This window comes from Myxocyprinus asiaticus, chromosome 36, assembly GCF_019703515.2.
Source record: "Myxocyprinus asiaticus isolate MX2 ecotype Aquarium Trade chromosome 36, UBuf_Myxa_2, whole genome shotgun sequence".
In the NCBI taxonomy this organism is placed as follows: domain Eukaryota; kingdom Metazoa; phylum Chordata; class Actinopteri; order Cypriniformes; family Catostomidae; genus Myxocyprinus; species Myxocyprinus asiaticus.
The window spans coordinates 16,041,852-16,064,879 of NC_059379.1; the positions used below are offsets into that span (position 1 = coordinate 16,041,852).

Here is a 23,028-nt window from a genome sequence, read left to right on the forward strand (position 1 = left end):
TGACTGACAGTTATTAGAGATCAAAGTATGTATTCTGTCAGCTCCTGTCTGCGTATTGAGTCTTTTTACCACTCCTGCTGTTGCCAGAGCTTATTCGCAAGTTCAAATGACTCCCTTTATCAGTGTGCTTTTGAACATAAACTGACATCGTTTTTTCACAGAGCTATAGCAATATCAAACTCTCAGTTCAAGGCTCATAACTTGGTATTTCTGTTGTGTATTCTAGCACATTCCTGAGCAGAGGCAGATATCAACATGTTAAATCTTTGGTCTACCTGTATTGGAGATTGATCGTTTGACCTTTTGTAATGATGCAGACCTTTTAATGGTTCCTTTTAATGGATGTGTTATCCTGAGACATGTTCATCTTGTGTTCCCTGATGGAAAAAACGGTATTTGTCACTGTATTAATCACATTGCTTACCTCCAGGCAATAACAGTGCATCTCAGCGGAGCTGATATCAGATGTGCCATTTTCCCTTGAGTAGTGGGTACTAACGTGTTATTCTGCATAAAAACAGCTTAAGGTTGGCCTTAAACACTGAAACCATCCATTTGTGTTTATTCTTGTCCCGTATTGTTTTCAGCTTTGGATTGTCTTCCCTACCACGCAATCCTTTTATCAGCATCTGGCAGACAGGTTTGACTTTGCCAAGTCTGCCACTTTTGCCAGAGGTTCCTTATTTTGTGCCAAGGCTCCCAACCCCCAATGAACCCAGTGAAAATATCTGAATCCACTATCCATATGCCTTCAAGTCTTGCTTCCTCTCTTTCTTTGTCTCTCTCTGTGGGTCTCTCTCTCGGCATAGCTCTTGGGGTTGCATTTATCTTTCATCTTTTTTAAGCTCCTAAACCAAAAAAAAAAAAAAAACACAATCCCCAATCAATGCACAGTTATTCTTCACTCCCCTTCCTCCTTACACACTGATTTCCCTTCTTGTTCTCTGTCTGTCTCACACCACCACTTAGGATAAGAATTCCTTCATTGTAAGGAATTTAGCAATTCTAATTCCAATTCAGATTCCTAATTTTTTATTAATTTTAAATGATTCACTAAAAATAATAACCAGCTCGTAAGAGTCATTTGGTGACAAATCAGGATATACTATAGCCAGTGTGGATTTTAACATAATGAAAAAGTGTCGTCTTTTTATTGTTGTCACTGAGTATTTTACTATGGTGTTCTTTTCAAAAGAATGCAGACATTTAAGAACAGTTAACATAACCGAACGTCATAAAAATGATTTGTTCTGTACTTAAAAGGAAAAAAATAAATAAATAAATGGAACCTGTTCTAAATATGAACCATTTCTCGATTCCCAACCCTATTCATGCATATCTTTCCACTTTTCTGTGTCATTGCCTCCCTCCGCCCACTCTCCACTGCCATTCCTAAGCCATTATGCTTTAGCGCTTCTCTTGTAGGTGATAAAAATACCCAGAGTCCTCTGGTCTGCCAGTGAGCTCCTTTGGGCAGAAGTGAGATGCTGCTTATACTCTCGTCGGCTGAGAACTAAACGACTCTAAGATCACTTCATCACAAGAGCGCTTGAAAAGACATGTGGCTTTGAACGGATGCAATTTGAAGCAATTCGGATCAGCTAGTACGAAACATAAACATAGAGAGTCTTCATTATTCATGAATTTCCTCCCTTTTAATTAATATTTCATACACTCAAGTCCCGCCATCCACAACATCGACTGTGTTAGTTGTGGTTTCTACTGCAAGAGAAGCTCTCTTTGTTTATTTTATCGACTGAGTTAAGTCCCATACGACTAGTTTAGGAAATGATGAACAGATATAAGACTTTACTTGCCAAACATAATGTGGATTTTATTATGTTTACTGTGGCTGACAAACACTCAACGCACAGATTTTAGGCTCCCTATAAGAGCACTTATAAATCTCCTATATATTTTCCATAAATTCCTTACGTTTTCTGTAAGACTTGTTTGCTTTCTACAGCGTCTTCTCCTTTTTGCTGTAACAAACTGCAGCGCAAGGTAAACATCACTTTATTGGAAATCAAGGAATCTTATTCCACGGTCAACCAGAGCTTTAATTTTATTTTATTTTTTTCCATTTTACACGTGTCATGGCAAACTATAGGTTTTTGTGAAATGTGCGCCTGGTGTTGTGATGTACAATTGCAATATCCCTTTCTTGGCAGCTCACTAGACAACAGTTAATGAGGACACGGCATCACTGGCAAAGAGGGAAATGGAAATGTACTGCATCTAATGTAGGTGCTTTACCATTCTGTTCCTGAAAATAGCCAATTCAGAAGTGCTTAAGGTCTTTCATTTTGGCAAATAGGATAGAGATGCAGTATCAAAATATCCTTACTGTTTTCTTTTTAGTTTGACCTCCATATTTGTTAGCATTTTGCCATTATAAAGGAATATTTTGCTCAGAAATGACTTGTGAAATGAAATGAGTGGTGTTTGATAAAGTATGCAACAACAATTGCACTATACACCTAAAGGAATATTTCACCCAAAAATGAAAATTCTCGCATCATTTACTCACCCTTATGTCTCTCAGATGTGTATGACTTTTTCTTCTGCAGAACACAAATAAAGATTTTTAGAAGAATTTCTGTGCTCCATACAATGCAAGTGAGTGGGTGCCAAATTTTTTAAGCTCCAAAAATCACATAAGTCAACAAAAAAGTAATCCATAAGACTCGTGTTAAAATCAATGTCTACAGAAGTGGTATTCAGTCAGTCTCCACTGTAAACTTTCACATTGTTCTTCTTGTGTTTTTGGTGATTTGGATTCTGCATGCATATCGCCCCCTACTGGGTAGGCAGAAGAATGTCTAGCAAAAAAGGACTTAAATAGTGATCTATTTCTCACCCACACCTATTATATCACTTTTGAAAATATGGATTTAAACACGAGTCATATGGATTACATTTATGATTCCTTTATGTGCTTTTTAAAGCGTCAAAATTATGGCACCCATTCACTTGCATTTATGGACGTACAGAGCTGAAATATTCTTTGAAAAATCATAATTTGTGTTCAGCAGAAGAAAGAAGGTCATACACATCTGGGATGGCATGAAGGTGAGTAAATAATGAGAGAATGTTCATTTTTGGGTGAACCATCCCTTAAGAAGTTACCTTATCTAGCATGTTGAGGAGAGGTGTACTATTTACTTTCCTAAGCAATCAGACTTATGTTTTCCTAGTGGACACTCAAATAGGTTTGAATATGCCTAGACTTAAATTAAAGGAGGGATCCAAGCCTCATCTAGGGACCAGAATATCATAATAGACACTTGTGGGTTGGCTCTTTCGACTTTAGCCTGTAAGCAGCCATTCAGCAACCACCCAGAACACCTAGACAACCACATACTGTAGCAACGTGTGCTTAAAAACAACACGGAACACCTCACAACCGCATAGCAACGCCCTGGCATCATGGCAGATTTTTGTTGAAGGTAAGCACCACTCACATTTCCAGAAAATGTAAAATCTGGTTTAATTATTACAATTAACTTTGTTAGAGCCAGAGAGAGAGATCAGATGAAGCACAGACAAGGGTAACAAAGAAAGACTGGTGAGCACTAGTAAGGTGTTTATGAAGGCAGTGACAGCTGCAACAGGAGTCATGCTGTTATTTGGCAAGAAAGTGACAGCACCCCAACATTTAGCACTCATCCGCACACACACTAGTCCAGCAGTCTGCCATAGGGGAAGATGGAGGCCTCCATCACCAAGTCAGCAGTTTGCAAGACACATGGTATTGACTTATGAAAATGGCTCCCTCCTGTCCTCTTCCCTCATTGTCTCTGGGGGTCATCTGTGGTTATGATCTTTTTTGTTTGTATTTAACACTGTCACATACTCTGACCATGATTCTGTCCTGCCAGTGTGTGAAATTGTGTGTGTGTTGAGGGATTGGGGGATTTGCCTGCCTGCCTCTCTGATTAATAAGTCACCTCACATTCTGTCAGTCATCTATAATTGCCTTTTGACACCTGATGGCACATCTGAATTGATTCTGCTTAAATGTCTTTTTCCTGCTTTCTACGAGAGAAGATATTTTTATAGCATCTTTTTATTCATGTTCCATTTCACCTCAATAAAGAAGTTGTTTGCACAGCAGTTGCTGCCATTAAAACGTAGATCTTATCCTGTCACAGCCATTATTCTTTTTAATCAACATTTTTCTTCAGCCCTGCCAAGAGAATTTAAAACACAAAGTACCAAACAATGGGGTTTGATTGAAAGATTTATTTCTTTAATTATTTATTGCAGAGTCTTTAGAATATCTGGCTTCTTTGTCTTAGGGTTCTCCGGTTTGGTTTTGATGAGTGTGTAAATCTGGTGAGGAGAGGCAATATTGTGCTGGGTTTGTTAAAAGCTGATCAGACAAGCTGACTGGAGGGGGCGGAGCGAGTGAGGTGCTGTTATTGGTCTGATTTGCCCACATTCCCCTGGGTGTCGTCTGCTTCTGCCTCCCTCTCTAAAAACAAACACAGAATGTCTGTTCGCTCCATTGTTTAAGCATCTCCAAAGTCATCAACATTGCCAGTGTGAATATGCAGTCTGTTTCACCTCCCTAAGTGACCATAAACAATATGAGCAATCCTTTGTAAGAGAGCTTTTAATTGAGCATTGTGCTCCAGTGTTTCCAGTTGAGATTAAGCAATTTTTTTTCTGAACATTTATACAATGTTTGCATTTGTTGTCTTGCTTATATGATTTATTTAACATAAGTTGATGAGATGGATGACTTTTTGATGTATGAAACGGAAATTTGAAATACGACAACAGAGGTTTCCGTAAAACATGAGATATTTGTGTGTGTGTTGAATCATACTTCTGGAGTGGTCATTTTTTCAGAGCTTCAGTGAATGCAACTTACTGTGTGAGCAACAAAAAACAACAAACTGTGCTCGCCCTCTTAAACAGAAACAGCCTTCGCTCAAGGAAAATCAATTAGTTTATGTAACTTATGTAATATGTCAATACCTGTATAGCATTAAAATTTCAAATCATCATTAAGTTCATTTCCAGTTGTAGTTTAGAAGAAAAATGTGTAATTAAAGTAAATTTAACCAAATAAATTACAAGTAGAATCCAAATTTTGGACAGTTTGCAGCATTGGCACAAAACTCAAATACAAGGACGAAACAGTAAAGATTAGAAATTGACCCTTCAGCCTCTAATTAGCAAAGCTATCAATAATATCAATGTTATTTTCTTTGGGGCCTGGGTAGCTCAGCAAGTATTGACACTGACTACCACCCCTGGAGTTGCGAGTTCGAATCCAGGCCGTGCTGAGTGACTCCAGCAAGGTCTCCTAAGCAACCAAATTGGCCTGGTTGCTAGGGAGGGTAGAGTCACATGGGGTAACCTCCTCGTGGTTGCGATTAGGGGTTCTCGCTCTCAATGGGGTGCGTGGTAATTTGTGCATGGATTGCGGAGAGTAGCATGAGCCTCCACATGCTGTGAGTCTCCTCTGTGTCATGCACAACGAGCCACATGATAAGATGTGCAGATTGACTGTCTCGGAAGCAGAGGCACCTGAGACTTTTCTTCTGCCACCCGGTTTGAGGTGAGTAACCGTGCCACCAGGTGGACCTACTAAGTAGTGGGAATTGGGCATTCCAAATTGGGAGAAAAGGTGATAATATTTTTTTTTTTTTTTTTTTTTTTAAAGCTGTTTTCTGAATTACACTAGATGTCTTTCGAACTGATTGATTAGAATGCGATTAGAAATGAGACATCACATCAGATGTAATGATGTTGGAGCTCCTGTTGCAGATTTGCAAGTATTGAATGTGAAGTATTGCAGTTCCTTCACGCCTCTGCAAGTCAAACCGTTAAGTTATATAATAAGCTCGGTCACAGAAACACCAAAACTCAAAGCAAGTTCTTCTTCGAAATCAGTGCTGGTACAGAGGCAAAGGCCATCTAGGGATACTCTCCCACACTACTGCACTGAATTTATAACAGCAATCCTTACAAACACGGCTGCACTAAGTTTTTACTAAAGGGACAGTCCACCCAAAAAGGAACATTTATCATATGATCTCAGAAGACTTAGAATATAGAATACAAGTCGTATGGTCTACTTTAATGGTACGTTTTTTGGTCTTGGTTTGCCTTTTCTGAAGCTTGATAGCCACTTGATAGCCAGAAAAAAAAATGTGTGTCCACAACAGAAGAAATCTATACTTTAATGTAATGAGGTTGATTAGATGGTTGATTTGATTTAATTTTTGGGTGAACTCTCCCTTTAATGAACACTTTAGACTTCAGTGATTAGGGGACAACCCAGGTCCCTTACATCAAAAGTAGCACCCTCATAATATTTAGAACAAGATGATGGAAAATGGAAAGGACATTGGAATTGTCTCCAAGGGACATGTGCTGTACTTGGACTACATGATCAGGTTTAACCACATGTTTATGGTGCCATATTTACCAGACATAAGGCTATTTTTGCTTCTCTTCACCTAAGTCAATGTGAAGTGAATTCAACATATGGTGCAGATTTTTACTGAGCCACTGAAACAGCTCCCCAGAGTTCCATTATTGTCTATTATTCATGTCTAAGATGGGGCTTACACCCTCTGACATGCACTTCGGGTACCACAGATCATATTATGTGTATAATTAAAGAGTCCCACTATATCTCATAGAGGAGTAGATATCTTATAGATGGCACCACGGTATATCTCTACCAAGTGTTTTTTTTTTTTTTTAAACAAAGTAAAACCAGAAAATCTTGCTATATAAAGGTGAACATTTCTGTGCTACTAGCATCAGCAAATGGAATTGAATAAATGAATGATTGTTTCCAAACAGGTTTTCTAAACACTTCCACCTTCTACCATTGGTTGGACAGATAGTCCCACACCAAACTCCATTGGTCGAGCTAATGTTGCCATTTCAGGCTGGTCAGGATGCTCAAATAAACAGCAATGTTTTGAAAACACTTCAGTGTTTACACTTTACAGGGGAATCAACCTACAGTAAGAATGGTTTACTTTTAGTTGTGTCTGCATATTAAGCTGGGATGGAAAAAGGATTTTAACATTGAAAACATTACACCACCTTTAACATTTTGGTGTCTCTTTTTCACCCAGGTGTGGCGTGGGACATTGGCTAGAATGCGATACCGCCGCATGCGTGCTGCCGTCATCATCATCCGGGCATACAGACGATACAAGGTGAAATCGTACATCTGTGAGGTCAACTCCCGCTTCAGAAATGTCCGTGCTATGAAGGATCATGGCAAACATGTGAAATGGCCCACGCCGCCCAAGGTCTTGCGCAAGTTTGAAGAGGCACTAAGGATCATCTATAACAGGTCAGAGTTAGCATGGACAGAAAGTGGACAAGCTCACTGGTGCTCTGAATAGGAGTCATGATTTATGGGGTTGTCATTTATGACTCCTCCTATCTCCAATGCTGCATGAGCATCAGCCGCCCTATTGGGCAGCCTGTGATGGGGAATACCATGAGGTCTTCCTCCACAGGTCTGGCGTAGTGTCACCACACAATGTGATATCAGTGACTCACTCCTGTGCTTTCATTCTTTATCGTTGTTGTTCTAGGAAGTGTTATTTTTTTGCTAGGGGCTTGTAGATTTCTGAGGTCTTTATGTAAGGAAAGGCTCTCTTGCGCTGAACAGGGCTGTTGTGCCTGGAGCACATATTGATCTTTGGATCAAAGCCTTGTTTGAGATCTACTCACAAGAGCCTTAACACACAGCTTTGACCTTAAGAACAATGGAGAGGAAAGGCAAAAATATAATCTTGATGTTTGCATTTCTAGTCATAAAAACCAAAAGTCTGAGACCACTAGTGAAAATGCTTCTCTTTGGAATTTCTCTAATTTAACAACTTTTTTTGTCTTTACAAATTACAATTATAACAATGTGAGTAAAATGTTTTGGAATTAATTAGAGAATTAACATGAATTTAGAATTTCTTAGTATTTGTTCCCATTTTGCTTTCATGATAGCATGCACTCAAGCTAGCATGGACCCTAAGTTTATCCAAAACCTGATTATCCATGTTATCTCCACATGATTTGAGGATGTTCCAAAGAGCATTTTGTATGCTGCACTAGAAAGAAGGAAATCTGGCCTTAAGTACAAAGGAATCAACATGGTCAATGTAACAAATTTGCTTATTTAATTAGTTACCTGGGAATAATGCAGAATCTTAAATGCTTCTTATTTGACAACATATGTTATACAAATTTCTGTTAAACATTTTTCTAAATCCTAAAATGTTCTATTAATTTCTAGATTTAAATTATGCTGTATTTTGAATCTCAGGGTTTCAATTTGGAATTTTGGAACCCAATGTATGGACTTGGTTTATGTTAACACTTTAAGTAGTTACAGTGTAAAAAAAAATTACAATTACAATGAATATTGTGGGTGATGTACAGTATGTGTTGCTGATGTTTGTGTTGGAACTGTCCTTCGGATGAGATGTTAAACTGAGGTCCTGACTCTCTGTGGTCATTAAAAATCCCACAACACTTCTCAAAATGTAGGAGTGTAACCCAGGTATCCTGGCCAAATTCCCGCCATTGGCCCTTATCAATCATGGCCTCCTAATAATCTCCATCCATGAATTGGCTGTATCACTCTACTCTCTCCTCTCCACCAATAGCTGGTGTGTGGTGAGCGTAATGGTGCACTATAGCTGCCGTCACATTATCCAGGTGGATGCTGCACACTGGTGGTGGTTGAGGAGAGTCCCCAGTTCACAGTGTAAAGCGCTTTGAGTGTAGTGTCAGAAAAGTGCTATATAAATGTAACATTCATTCATTCATTCATTCATTGGATAATATGTTGTAGATGGTGGGCCTGGACACTCATTAAAGACCTGTCTCCAGAGGAAACGCTGCAGATCAGGGCTAAAGTTGCCACATTAGAGTGTCTGAAGGGGCAGAGAGCAGATCTTGGACTGCAGAGAGTCTGGGAGGGCAACTACCTGGTTGGTGTTTGAAATCGCATAACTATAACTGTGTGTGTATGTATGTAAATATGTATGTATCTGTGTGTGTGTGTGTGTGTGTGTGTGTGTGTGTGTGTGTGTATATATATATATATATATAAATATAAATATAAATGTTTTATTTATTTTTTTATTTAGAAAAGGGACAGTCCTGGGACAGCATCTTCCTTTACTCTGGTGTCTAGTGAACTGCAGAGGAAAGACAAGTTTATGAGGGTCCTCTTCTCCTGCAATGTCCGCAAAGTATGTCCTTTATTTTATGCTATTGAGACTTCCCTGATTGAAAGAGCTTGTTTAGATCACAATTGGTGTGTATCATTGCTTCAGTGTCCACTGCATGCTTTTGTTTGATTTGTATGTAATGTTACCTCAACAGATCAATCGCTTCAATAAAGCAGAGGACCGAGCATTGCTCATCACTGATCGTCATCTTTACAAAATGGACCCAGTCAAGCAGTACAAGCCCATGAAGACTACCCCACTCTATAATGTAAATTTGTACCTTTTTACAATTTAGAGTTCAGATTATAGAACTATAATGCAATCATTTGAATTTTTGTACTTTGATTATATGTCAGACATATGTCAGATATTTGGATGCCCTTTATATCCTTCCAGGATTGATAAAGTCTGTTTTAATACTGGAGCAATCTGTAAACCCAAACACATCTAAAATATTACATCCTGTGCTAAAACTGGTAGAATATCCAGTCCCAGTTTATGTAACATAGATTTACACTAAATTTAATTCTCCATTGTGTTTGAAGCACTACTCAGGTCGAGCCCTTTGTCGGTCTCTGAGATTAGCCAGCTTTAAACAGGTTTAGACCTGGAATATTGACTTTTGAATTATTGATTGTTTGAGCGATTTTTAGCCCTTTTAAAAATCTAAAACAGTCACCAGTCAGACCCAATCAGCCATTTCTCTGCGATTTAAAGTGGGAGAAGCGAGCTGTGAAAGTGTTGAGAACTGTTAAATTAAATTCAAATCCATCTGTAGCCTGTTTTCTTCATCCCGACACAGACATCAATGGGAGATCGTTTTTTATTGCTTGACAATATGTGAAATGGGTTGGATAAGAAATTGCCCAATGCAAGTAAATCTTTAATTGCTTTCTGGATGGAGGAAAACATCTTATGATTAGGGAGAGGTCACTGCCTAGCTAAACCTTTTCTGCCCCTCATATTTATTTATTGCTCCTCTGAGACAAAGAACAAGGTCAGGGAAATGGGTAAAATGATTTATAAGACCGCTAAGGCCTCAAAGACAAAAGGACATCAAGGGCGCTTATTGCGGTATTAAATGCTTGGGCTTGAACCATGCCATAGAAAATATTAGGGTGATATTATCCAAAAAAGAAGAAAATAATACCTTGTTAATCTCCTCCCCCCAAACAGTCCATTCTGCAACTCTGCTATGCTTCTCCTCCTCCATCCGTCTCCTTCTCCACTGTTGTCATGCCAACATCCCAGGGGATGGGGTTGTCATGGTGATGGAGCAGGAGGGGAGATCAGCTGATGTCTAGTACCGTTCCGGCATGTGCACAAATTTGCCTCCTCGGTGTGTTCCTTCTGCTCAGGCTTGGATGTATCTTCATGACTCTGTAGTCTGTCTTTGTTTTCACCTTCTCCACACTGTTGTGGGTTTTGTTTACCTCTTTATAAACCTCTTTAGATTGTGTGTATTTTACTGGATTCTGTGCCTTTTTGTTCATTTATCTCTGCAGATTTAAGCCAACAAGCCATATGGTTTGAAGTTGACAATGAGGAAAAAAGCTCTTGTAAAGATAGAAGGGGAAAAAAAGAAGTTATACCCCAGAGCGCAGAAATCACACTCTGTGTGATAGTTATATAATGAATCTCTAAAACAGTGGGATATTATATTTCTCTCAGGGATCTCTTGGTCATGAAAAACCTGGAAATATCGGGAATTGTCAAATTTTGCTTTTTAGGCCTGGTGAACTCATGGAAGTCAATAAAATCTTTACATTTCTATAATCAATATTAGTGGTATACCAATATATCAGCCAGATCGATACATTTATCAGTATTTGGTCATTTTAAACAAATGGTCATTGGCCGATAACTATATTGACCTAGATGATTACAGAAGCTCGTCCTAGTGTCATTTCCAAAATCTACCAACAGCTTTGTCAATAAATAATGCACAGTTTCTGTTTTCAAAATATTTCTTGTGAATTTTAAATAAATGTTGTTTTAACCAAAAACGTTTGTTAAATTTCATCGTATATCTTGCTATATTTCAATTGCATTAGCCTATATCATAGGCATTGCATTGGCTATCTAGTTATAGTTATCACCATTGGCCATTAAAACATTCTGTATCCATATAAAAATCCATATAAAAAAAAAAATCACTCTTTTTGATCGCAGTCTCTATTTTTACTTAATCACAAACAAAATAATGGAAAAACAATGGAAAAGTCATGATAATTCATTGATCAGAAGGTGTGGGATATCAGGATATGAGGACCTGTTCTGGTCATGAGTGCTGCATTTGATTGTTACTCATAAGTGAGAAATTGCTCATATCCGGCAAATGTCCTGTGTCCCATCATGACTGTATATTCATTTGGTTCTTTTTGATCATACCAGCTGTCGCCCTCCTGCATGGTTGCATCTTATCTCTGAGCCCGTCACAAAGCCAGATCATAGGCATGCTAGAGATAGCTCTCTTGGTTATTATTCAGTCAAGCTTCATCTCAATTTAGAAAGACAAGATAAATGGTATTGACAGTGTGGTGGAGAGTTCTAGGATTCAGATTGTGATTTTTGCCCAAGGATGCTGTTCCACAGGGGAGTTAGTACACTTAATCTCCCCCTGACTGTTTTCCACCATAGCCTGGGCTGCATTCATCAAACCTTGGCCCCACTCTTGGGTAAAAAGAAAGAGCGAGGGTGGATAGGAGAGAGAGAAAGAGGATGAAACATAGAGACTTAGGGGTTTATTAGCACACGCTCTTTGTGCTGGTTTAGCGCCCCTTTCACTAAAATAATTATACAGATCAGCCAACAGCGCAAACACTCCAACAAAAAGTGTGCAGAATGAAATTTGCACACGCAATTCTGATTTTGCGGGCTGATTCTGAGCGCTATATAGTGGAGGAATGCCCAGACCACCGTATTTGACACCCTGCCGGGACTGTACATCATCAATGTGATCCAGACACCTAAATCATCTCTTAAACATGCCGAAAGTGCGTTTGACTACACTGCGCATCTGGATACTGTATATGCCAGGCTATAACGGTCTTCTCCATTCATTTAAATACTCAAGACGCAGCACAATTTCAGTGCTGACTGCGCCTGCTAAAATAGATTATGGGTGGTTAGTGAATAAGACACAAGTTTTTTCACTGAAATACAGAGCGCAAAAGTGGCTGTTTAACTGTTCAGTGTATCAGGGAAACAAAACTGCAGGGCTTGAAATTAACTTTTTGGCTCACCAGTCATTGTGGCTAGTAGTTTCCAAGGTCATTAGCCACTCAACATATACTAGCAAAATCCCCCACCTTGCAAATAGTGATAAAGTTAACTGGAGACTGTAACTGCATGCATTTATTTGGACATTTTATTTGAACGAGAATGATATTAGTTTAGCGGGAACGAGCCTAATGATTTAAGTCACCTTTATGATATCTGATGGGAAACATGAACAGTAGTAGGATAGAACAGGTCAATAATTTGTCCATAATTCATGGAAGTTTTAACCCCTTCATTAAATTTAGCATTATTCTAGCATTGTTTAACAGTGGCATTTATAATGGTTCCACTTTACTGTTGTTTGGTTAATGTTGATAGTCTTTTCTAAAAACATAAACTATAGTTTTTGTTATAAAAATACTAATAGCCTAAACACATTTAGAAACCTGTAACTACAACTTTCACTGCTGTAATTAAAATAAAGTTTAATAGTTTTGCCTTAATGAATTTAATATGAATCTGTACAAGTTACCAGTTGGTGTTACTGCAGCACGGCTCCAAGTTGCCCAAATTTCATAGAAATTTCAATGCAGGAAAAACCCTGAAAACATCACCCGCCAAAGTGGCTAGTAAGAGTGATGGAGTTACCCACCACTGCCAATTTCTACCCGCATTTGGCGGGCATTAATTTCAAACCCTGTGTGTGTGTGTGTGTATGTATGTATATATATATGTATGTATGTATGTATATATATATATATATATATATATATATATATATGTACAACAGCCGCGGGCCGTGCATTTGAAGTCTAGGCCTTCAGTGCGATTCATGCCATTAAGAAAACTCAGTTTCACAATGAATAAGACACCGTATGCCTATCATACATTACATGGCAGTCAACTAATAATACCAATTGACATTTTAAAAACACGTCCACACACGAAAGCCAGAACCAAGGAGGTCTAATACCAAGAAAAGCTCTCTAATAATATTTGCGATTTAAATTTTGCTTGCAATAAATTGTTTCATCAGGGTACACGGTTACTTTTCAAAACTTGGTCTGACACTGAATGCTCCAGCAGACTAATTTACACTTAGATAACTCCTGATGTTGCTATAACAATGCAAAAAACACTTAACAATTTACTTGAAGTGAAAATCATTCCTCCTCTCCTGTTTAATTAATCAATTGCACGATCATGCAGAACATCTCAGGATTTCTCGATGGTGATGAGGCAGTGATGACGGACGTCTCGTCAGCAAGATTTCGCGCTCAAATTCAAATTACATACATCACTTAAAGCATGATTGCGTCACTCAAGTCCAGCTAGAAGGCCTGGACTGGGACATATCCTAAAGACCACACCCACCAAGAACAAATAAATTAATCTGATTTGCTAATGAATCTGACAATCTGACTTTAGATGCCTATTCACTGCACTGTTGAGGATTCTGTGGAAATTCTGAAGGCCTAACGGAGTGGAGCTCAGACTCATGAAAGGATGAAAAAATATTTAGTAGGATATTACACCAGCAGAGAAGGCTTTGCCTGAGAAATCGCCACTGACATACAGTATATATATATATATGAGAGAGAGAGAGAGAGAGAGAGAGATGTATATAGATGTTTTATGATAGTGTGATTTATACTATCAAGCTCCAAAAAAGGACAACAATCACCATAAAAGCATCAAAAATGTAGTTCATATGACTTGTGCTAAATTCCAGTAGCTTTGTGTGAGGAAAAGACAGAAATTTGAGTCATTATTCTCTGATAATCTTCCACTCTACCTTAGCTCTCAAATCTCATTTGCAGTCGCATTTTCATGTCGCAGTTATTCACATGACAAATGAGAACCAATCGCATTAGGCATCAATAACCTAACACGATGTGTGTAAAGGAGCCATTTTTAATGGAACTTTATACTTAACAGTATAAATCATTCACTTTCAAAGTATGGAAGTACAGTCTGCCTAATATCTCATTTTGTGTTTCATACAAAAACAGAATGAAATGTAAAGAAATTATATGTTGTCATCATTTTCTCACCCTCGTGATGTTCCATTGAAAGTAATGATTTTGAAACATAATGAAAATGAAGACCACATTTCCATTTTAAAAGCAGAGGGATTGCAGGGTTTGCTTTTACAGTCCGTTCTGACACCTGGTTCAAGTTCTCAAAGAATAGTCCACCACAGTCATACATCACAAAACATTGCCACACATCACAGAATACTAGTTACACATGGGTTTGATGATAAGAAAGGGCAAGTTATCAGCAACCACATATTTAATTATTGTTTTGATGGTAATCTATGCATCTGCTCTAGAATTGTGTCAGTATCACCTTGTTTATTGTAAAAACACAGTAGATTATGATTTTCTCCCAGACCTTGATGTACCAACGGATGTTTAATAGTTCCCCCAACTGCACCTCCAGAACCCAGTGTCCGTAATCATGGTTCAGGATAGTGAGAATTAAATTATAGCAGGGCTCATTAGCGCACGCTGATCTGCTGTGACTGAATAAGCTCTGTATTAACTCGCATCACCCTTTCTTCTTGTCCCAGGTGACCGGAGTGAGCGTGTCCCCTGGGAAAGACCAGCTGGTTGTCTTCCACACCAAAGACAACCGGGACCTAATCGTGTGCTTGCAGGGTATGGTGCCAGCGGGGGACAGTCGCATCGGAGAGCTGGTGGGGACCCTGCTCAGCCACTTCAAAAGGTGACACCAACAGGGGGCTCTCCTGAGAGGGAATTGGGAGAGATAGTAGGGCTCTGGGGACAGGGACAGAGCACATAAGGCTAAGAGCAATAAGTCACCCACACTTTTCAGTCTCTACTGCCAGGGCATTCAAGGACACAGTGGTCAGCTTAGCCCTGTCAGCCTGGCACCCCCTATGGCTTTTTATGAAGCAGGAGTAAAAGCATGTATTCGCAAATCTTTAAGAATCAATTTAAAGGAATTGTTCACTCAAAAATTACATTTCTATCATCATTTACTCACCCTCATGTTGTTCCAAACTCGTATAACTTTCTTTTTTAATTGTGTGTTTTTATGTGTGTACATATAGTATGCACTGAGATTAAAGGGAAATCTAAGAGATGTAAGCTGAGGGCAATCTCAAAGTGTGTGTCTGTGTGTGTTTTAGCAAAATGATATTGAGCCAGACTGGCAGGGCAGATTATCATTCAAAAACACACACCATAATTTAAGTCATTCACAGTGTCCCTAGAAATACAGTGCCCTGGAAATGCAGCATTACTCATAGTTTGTTTTTCTAAAACTGCCATCACTTTAAAAAAAAATTATGCATTGAGGCTACAACCTTTAAAAACATGCACAGTAATTCAACAAACTGATGATCAATTTAAAGGTGCATTTAGGCATTTTTGTTTGTTGTATTGACCAATATGGAAAGTCATTTTGCAATGGTTTTCAGTTACTAATGCTATTCACAGTCAGCCATGATTAAGCAGAAATTTCCAATAATTGGGGGTTACCAAGATAAAATGAGTAGTATCGAGCTGGTCATGTGATCTCAGCATGTCGGCCCCAAAGAGGCAACTCAGCTCCATGTCAGGTAAAATGGCTACTGATATAAGACTACTGATATGACTTATCTCATGTGAGTGTACATAATTAACCATATGTCAAAAGTTACACTTTTTTTTTATGAGGAAAAAAAATACTGATGGCACCTCTATTACTGTATTTAGCCATTAGATAAATTTCAAACATGTCTACTTCCACTTTAGTCTCTGTATTCTAGGTGATCAATCTGGTTTAGCTATTTTGAGTGCTTTTTCTGTAAGTAAAGCCCCTGTATCTCCCCAGCATTGAGTATTTTCTCAGAAAACACCTTGCTTATTAACGTTTCTCTGCTAATGACCTGCAACCGTAAGCTCTCCCTGGATCCATCCATCAGAGTGATCCATCCGTCCAACTAAAAGCCAGCCTCTTAGGCTGCTGTGTTCTGCTGCGTTCCAACCCCTGTTGATGTGTACTTAACCTTTAGTACAGAGGGGCTGCTCCTTCCATTCTCATTCCACTTCCTGCTGTCATTTTAACAGTGACATCCACAGAACTGCATGTATAGCAGCTTTTGAGAGTTAGTAATGCAATAACCCTAGTCTGTTTACATCAATTTAAATTATGCTGAACCGTATCACATTATGCCCAAAGTGGATGTTAAATTCAGTAGACGTAAATATCTCGGCACATTTAGCTGAGTTTGACACTGAACTCATTTGACTTTTCTGCCAGAGTGTCTTTACGGGAAAACTGCAGACATAACCGGTTGTCTTTGCTATAAATAGAATGGAAGAACATCCCATGTATTAAAAATCAGTCAGACTGGCAAATCTGTGCCGTATGCGAGTAAGATCGTAACCCTCTTATCTGAAGTAACAGCAAAGAGTGTTGTCTCCATACTATCTGAGAACTGATTTTGCTTTACATAAAAGGAGTAATAAAAAGGATTATATTTCTGTCTCTGCCCCGACTTTCTTCCTCGATTGTATCTCATTTTTTGTATTTCTCTGTGGTTTTGTATTTATCTACATCACTCTTTAGAGCCTTAGGTGAGATCAGACATGGCAGCATAAAATAAAATGCAATGTGTGTTCAATTAAGAATTTAATTAAATACAAAGATGCATACAAATTACATACATAAACTGATTTTTGACTCCAGGTTGTCAAGTTCCATGAAGGCCAAAAACCACCATAGAAGTACTGTAGTCCATGCGACTTAAATTGTTATTAAGCCGCACAATCACTTTGTGCAATGAACAGAAAAAAGCTTAAGTCATTATTCGCTCTTAAATGAAATCAAATCATTTATCAACTCCCATAAACAGCGCTAGTGATGGGAAGTCCGATTCATTTTCACAAACCAGTTCTTTCAGACAGTTCATTTCCATGAACTTGTAAAAAAACAAAAAAAAACCCGATTCAGCAGTTATTTTACGTTATCACGTAATGACATCACTAGTACATAAATCTAACATCTCTGTGTCATGGTATTGATGCTCAAACATTTAAATAAAGTCGCATATTACTGATTATTACCTTTTATTCAATTAAGTTATAATAATAATGGTGTTTTTTTTTGTCATCAGTGTTTCATTCTGTGATCCTGTATGTCGACTACGACTGACAAATATTGATTGCATCTTTGATAAGTTTCCTATTAAAGTTTTGCACCTAAAGCACCCAATACAGACACTGATGCCCAAACATGGATATGTTCTACGTGTATTTAAAGAGAATAAGCTAGTCTCAACTAATCAACTCATCAGAAACCATGATTCAGCTTATAACAATTTAAAATATAATCTGAATGCACAATAAACAATAATAAAATTCATTTACATCTCTCGACTGAAAAGTATTTTGTTTTAATAAAAATTGTATTTAATAAAACCAGTCATAAGCATATTTTCAGTATGTTTTTTTTTTGTCATTAAAGGAACTTACATTTCACCCTAGGCTCGTTCAAGTCCTCAGTACGTGCATGCTCATAGTATCAGCAGCTCACTCATCAGAATCAACGGTAATCCTCTGCAAACTTCGACAGTTCGTGGGACCGGCTCATTCGGTTCTTTCTGAGTTGGACATGACCTAAAAGCTGACTTCAATTCTGCCTGTAGGTTTGATTCATTCATTTCGAGCAGGTTCTTTGGTTCAATAACCGGTCTAGTAACTCGTAAGAGCAGCCTAGCCTGAATAAGTCCAACTCGTTTATTTCGAACTGTCTTAGTTTTAGTATGTTGTTGCTAAGTTAATGATATTCAGATTACTTGAAAATGTCCATCACAGTTAGCTACACAATACATTAAGTCTAATTAAAAAATACAAACACATCTAGAAAACGAAAATATTATTATTAATTTATTTTAACATCGAGTAAAAATGGCTACTTAATTCTCTAGACCTTCATTTGCATATATTTATTAAAATAATTCAAAAATATTACATAAAAAAACATCTAGGTTTATAAATGTTTTATTCGGCTACTACCATTGACGTCTCATCACATAGCAAGTCCTCGGTAATCCTCTGCAAACTTCAAAAGAATGTGGGACCGTCTCATTCGATTCTATTTGAGTCGGACAGTTGGACATGCTGTGTAGCCAGTACATGTACTTCAGCTGTGCGTCTTGCATCATCAACCTGGAACTAAAGTTCGATTCATTTAGATTTTTGTGAACCTGCTCGATCGGTTATTTGCTGAAAGTCATCTCAGAAGAACGATCCGTTCAAGAATTGGACATCACTAAACAGCTCACAAAGCAAATATGGCGACACGTCAATAACATCAAACATCAGTTCTTGCGTGTGAAAAACCAAGGAGGTTTAATTTATGATTGGTATGGTGCTGGAAGCCCCATGCCCCGATTTAACATATGTGTATTTTTTTACCAAAACTATTTGCAGCACATTTGGTTCCACTTTATTTTATGCCCTGCATGGTGCTATTAACACATTATAACTGGCTCTAGCAGTTAAGGATGCTTTTTTCTTGGGCAGACAGAAAACAGCAGAAGTAGTAGGGGCTGGAGGAAGAAGGGAAGCACACAGAGCTGCTCTGAAAAGGTAGATGTAATTCATTTTCGATGTGAGGGACAGGCTGAATTTAGAGCAGGAGAAATCCCTTGAAACTGGCACGAATGAATGATAGAGTTGTGGATCTGCATCTAATAGCTGTATGCAGGGACAGCGCCTCGTGCCACTCCAGAGAACACTGCAGACCTAGGTGTCTGCCTGTGCTGGCCACTCCATCATTCAATATTTCTTTCTTCCTTACCCTTTTCTTTTATCCTTCCCTCATCCTCCTTGACTTTGCTCACTTCTCTCTCTCTACCTATATCTACCTATCTTCCCAGAGATGAGGTGTAGGAGATGAAATATTTAAGGTTGTGTGGCTGCAGCTCTATATTTAACTAGGCGCTCCATCATTGAAATGTACAGCACACAGGAAGCACTGCGCCACTTTCTATCTGTTTGCTCTCTGCAGAGGGAATACCTCATCTCTTCTCCCATCACACCTGCCTTTAAGCATTATTCAAAGAGTTCCAAACTACAGACAGATACTCACCCACACATATTCTGGCAGACTTGTACATACTCGCACACATTTCTGTCTGCATCTTTTTAGCTGTCATTCATTCTGTCCCAGTTATCAAGAAACATTTCACTCATGCACTAAATAAGAACTGTGAAGACCAGGGTCAAGGATTAGCTGGTAAAATCTAGGCTATTTAGAATCTTAAGGGGTTCATTGGCTTCTTTGTTGCAACAAGAGACATTCTCAGTCTCCATTATTTCCTGTGTAACACTTTCAAAAGAGGAAAATCTAACTCAATGAGAATCCTTGTCTCTATTGATCACCCTAGCTTGAATTAAAAGGCCCTGTGACATTTAAAGAAAGTGTTCTCTACAGGAATTTATTCAGGTCTGTCTGTCTTTGTAACAGTTTTTTGTGGAAAGTGAGCAGGAATGAATGGTGTCTTTTGGTCTCAAATCCCTTTTCAAAGCTCCTGAGAGAGTAACTAAGATTTTGGATGCGAGTGTCGTTTCTAAACCTCTGACATCATTAAAGAATTTGGAATTAGGCTTGTGCCTCAGGCTGTCGGAAAGCAAGTGGGGGGCTTTGGCACCTCCCTGTCACTGTTATTATGTATTGACATGCAGATTGAAGGTCACTAGGCCATTGAAAAGATGATTGACAATAAACAGTTATTGATATGATATCATTCTTCAGGTTCAGTGTTCTCTGGCTTCACTTTTATCTTCTGTTCATCACTTAAAATTATGATAATCATTCTTTTATCTCTCTCCCTCTTTATTTCTCTTCTACTCTTTCAACTCCGCAAAATCACATATCGCTACTTTTTGTTAGGGATAGAACAATACCATTTTTTTTCTCTTCCGATACCTGAACTATCAGTATCGGCTGATACCGGTCCCGATCCGATACCAGTGTTGTTTTTTTTCTTAATGAGTTTAGAACATCTATAATTCACTGTGTGGAACTGATTGGGAGTACTCTTTGTGTAAAGAAACAAAAACCTCTAACAATACATTATTTCATTCTAAAATAGGAAAGCAAAAAACAGTTACATTAGAGCATGTGCTCCGATTTTCTCCCCAATTTGGAACGCCCAATTCCCAATGCGCTCTAGGTCCTTGTGGAGGCGTCTGAGACCAGCAATCCGTGCATCTTATCACGTGGCTTGTTGAGCGCATTACCGTGGAGACATGGCATGTGTGGAGGCTTCACACTACTCTCCACGGCATCCACACACAACTCACCACATGCCCCACTGGGAGCGAGAACCACATTATAGTGACCTTGAGGAGGTTACCTCATGTGACTCTACCCTCCCTAGCAACCGGGCCAATTTGGTTGCTAAGGAGACCTGGCTGGAGTTACTCAGCTTTCCCTGGATTTGAACTCGTGACTCCAGGGGTGGTAGTCAGCATCAACACTTGCTGAGCTACCCAGGCCCCCAAAACTTTATTGTTAACTATTCTGCAGGATGCAGCAGCAAAAATAACAGTAATTCAAGTGAAAGTCTTCAGTAGAAAGGAAGCCAATTCTCTTTACACATTTTAACTTGTATGTGGACATGTAAGTAGTTTAAGATCTCATTCTCTCTCTCTCTCTCTCTCTCTCGCTCTCTCTCTCTCTCTCTCTGTGTTATTTATTTATTTATTTCATTTTTGAAATAACTTCATTAGTATATCAATCCACTTTTCAATCAAGCAGAAATTTTTGGAACCCAATATGTTTTATTGTAATTTCTAATAATAATAATAATACATTTTACGGTACATTGGTAATACATTTCAGTTGTAATTTCTTAAGGCTTTTATTTTGAAAGTCCAGTGCTCCAAGAAGTCTGTGTTTGAGTGTTTGTAGGCTAGTTCACAGTAGTATAATACGCTTCTCATTCAACATCTGGTAAAATGCATGTCTGGTGCCGTTCTCAATGCATGTTATAGGCAGACCAAACTATTGATCATCTACATCTGAGATGGAGTTTGTGTGGAGCGACCACATATTGCGCTGAACGGCGCATCACGAGCCTCTGCGTGTTTATGTGTGTGTGTGTCGCATAGCGGTGCTCGTTCAGTAAAGTGTGGTGCCAGAGACTACTTAGCTGTGCATGCTGACTGTATATTTATTATTAAACACAGCCTTTTGCAATTCACAAAGCTTTTGGATGACTGTAAGAGCCTGAATAAAATGCACGATTTATATGGACACCTTTAATGGTGATTTGAAGGTTACTGATGTCATTATTTGAGCTTGACAGTAACTTCAATGTGGTATCGGATTTGGATCGGGCTCGTCTGACCGATACCCATCCGGGTAAAAACGTCAGTATCGGACCCGATACCGATCCAGGTATCGTAACGGTGCCATCCCTACTTTTTATTGATCCCAACTTGTTCTTTGATTATGTTTTTTTTTTTTTGCACGCCTATTACCCAGATTGCCTCAGAATGATTTCCATGCCCTTGCTGAAGAAACTAGGTCAGCGTCCAATCTGAAATAATCCAAACTGCTGTTAAAATTTTTGGTCAGTCAGTCAGTAAAGTGGCTAAAGCAGTGTAAGAAATTAGGAACAGGGTGTCAGTCAACTGAAGCAGTCAGCTGAACTGCTTCATGTTGCATCCGCATGAAGTGTAGACAGATCTGTTGATTATAATGGGAGTCATTTAGTTTCTTGAGCCACATCATCTTTTTTGTTTTGTTTTAAATTAAATTTTAATATTCTCCCTAAACAGCTGGGAGAATAACTGTCTAGGCCTTAAACACAGTTTCACAATGAATAAGACACCGTATGCCTATCATACATTATGTGGCAGTCAACTAATAATACCAATTGAAATGTTAAAAACACATCCACGCACGAAAGCCAGAACCAAGGAGGTCTAATACCAAGAAAATGCTCTCTAATAATATTTGCGATTTTAATTTTGCTTGCAATACATTTTGTTTCTTCAGGGTACATGGTTACTTTTCAAAACTTGATCCGACACTGAATGCTCCAGCAGACTAATTTACACTTAGAAAACTCCTAATGTTTCTGTAACAATGCAAAAAGCACTTACCAATTGGCTTGAAGTGAAAATCAGCCCTCCTTTCCTGTTTAATGTATCAATTGCACGATCACATAGAACATCTTAGGTTTTTAAATCCATAAGGATCTCTTTCTCAACGGCAATAGCAGTAGTGATGACAGCTGACCCGTCAGCAAGATCTCGCGCTCTTTGCTTTCAAATTACGTACATCACTTAAAGTGTGATTGCGTCACTCAAGTCCAGCTAGAAGGCCTGGACTGGGACATATCCTAAAGACCACACCCACAAGAACAAATAAATCAATCTGATTGGCTGATGAATCTGACAATCTGACTTTAGATGCCTATTCACTGCACTGTTGAGGGATTCTGTGGAAATTCTGAAGGCCTGACGGGGTGGAGCTCAGACTCACGTGCTGCTTCGGCTAAGGAGCATGGCTTCGGGCATGCAATTTGTGAAACAGTTGTCACACTTTGCTTATA

General features: G+C 38.7%; 1 protein-coding gene across 1 annotated transcript in view; it reads left to right on the top strand.

The window, feature by feature from the left end:
* Nucleotides 1–23,028, top strand: part of LOC127426984 (unconventional myosin-Id-like) — a 100,173-nt gene that overhangs the window by 57,927 nt on the left and 19,218 nt on the right. Inside the window, exons 17-21 of the mRNA XM_051674243.1 lie at nucleotides 7,110–7,333; nucleotides 8,840–8,978; nucleotides 9,138–9,242; nucleotides 9,376–9,489; nucleotides 15,019–15,173. Coding sequence (XP_051530203.1) covers nucleotides 7,110–7,333; nucleotides 8,840–8,978; nucleotides 9,138–9,242; nucleotides 9,376–9,489; nucleotides 15,019–15,173 — 737 coding nt within the window. The remainder of the gene's footprint in view (nucleotides 1–7,109; nucleotides 7,334–8,839; nucleotides 8,979–9,137; nucleotides 9,243–9,375; nucleotides 9,490–15,018; nucleotides 15,174–23,028) is intronic.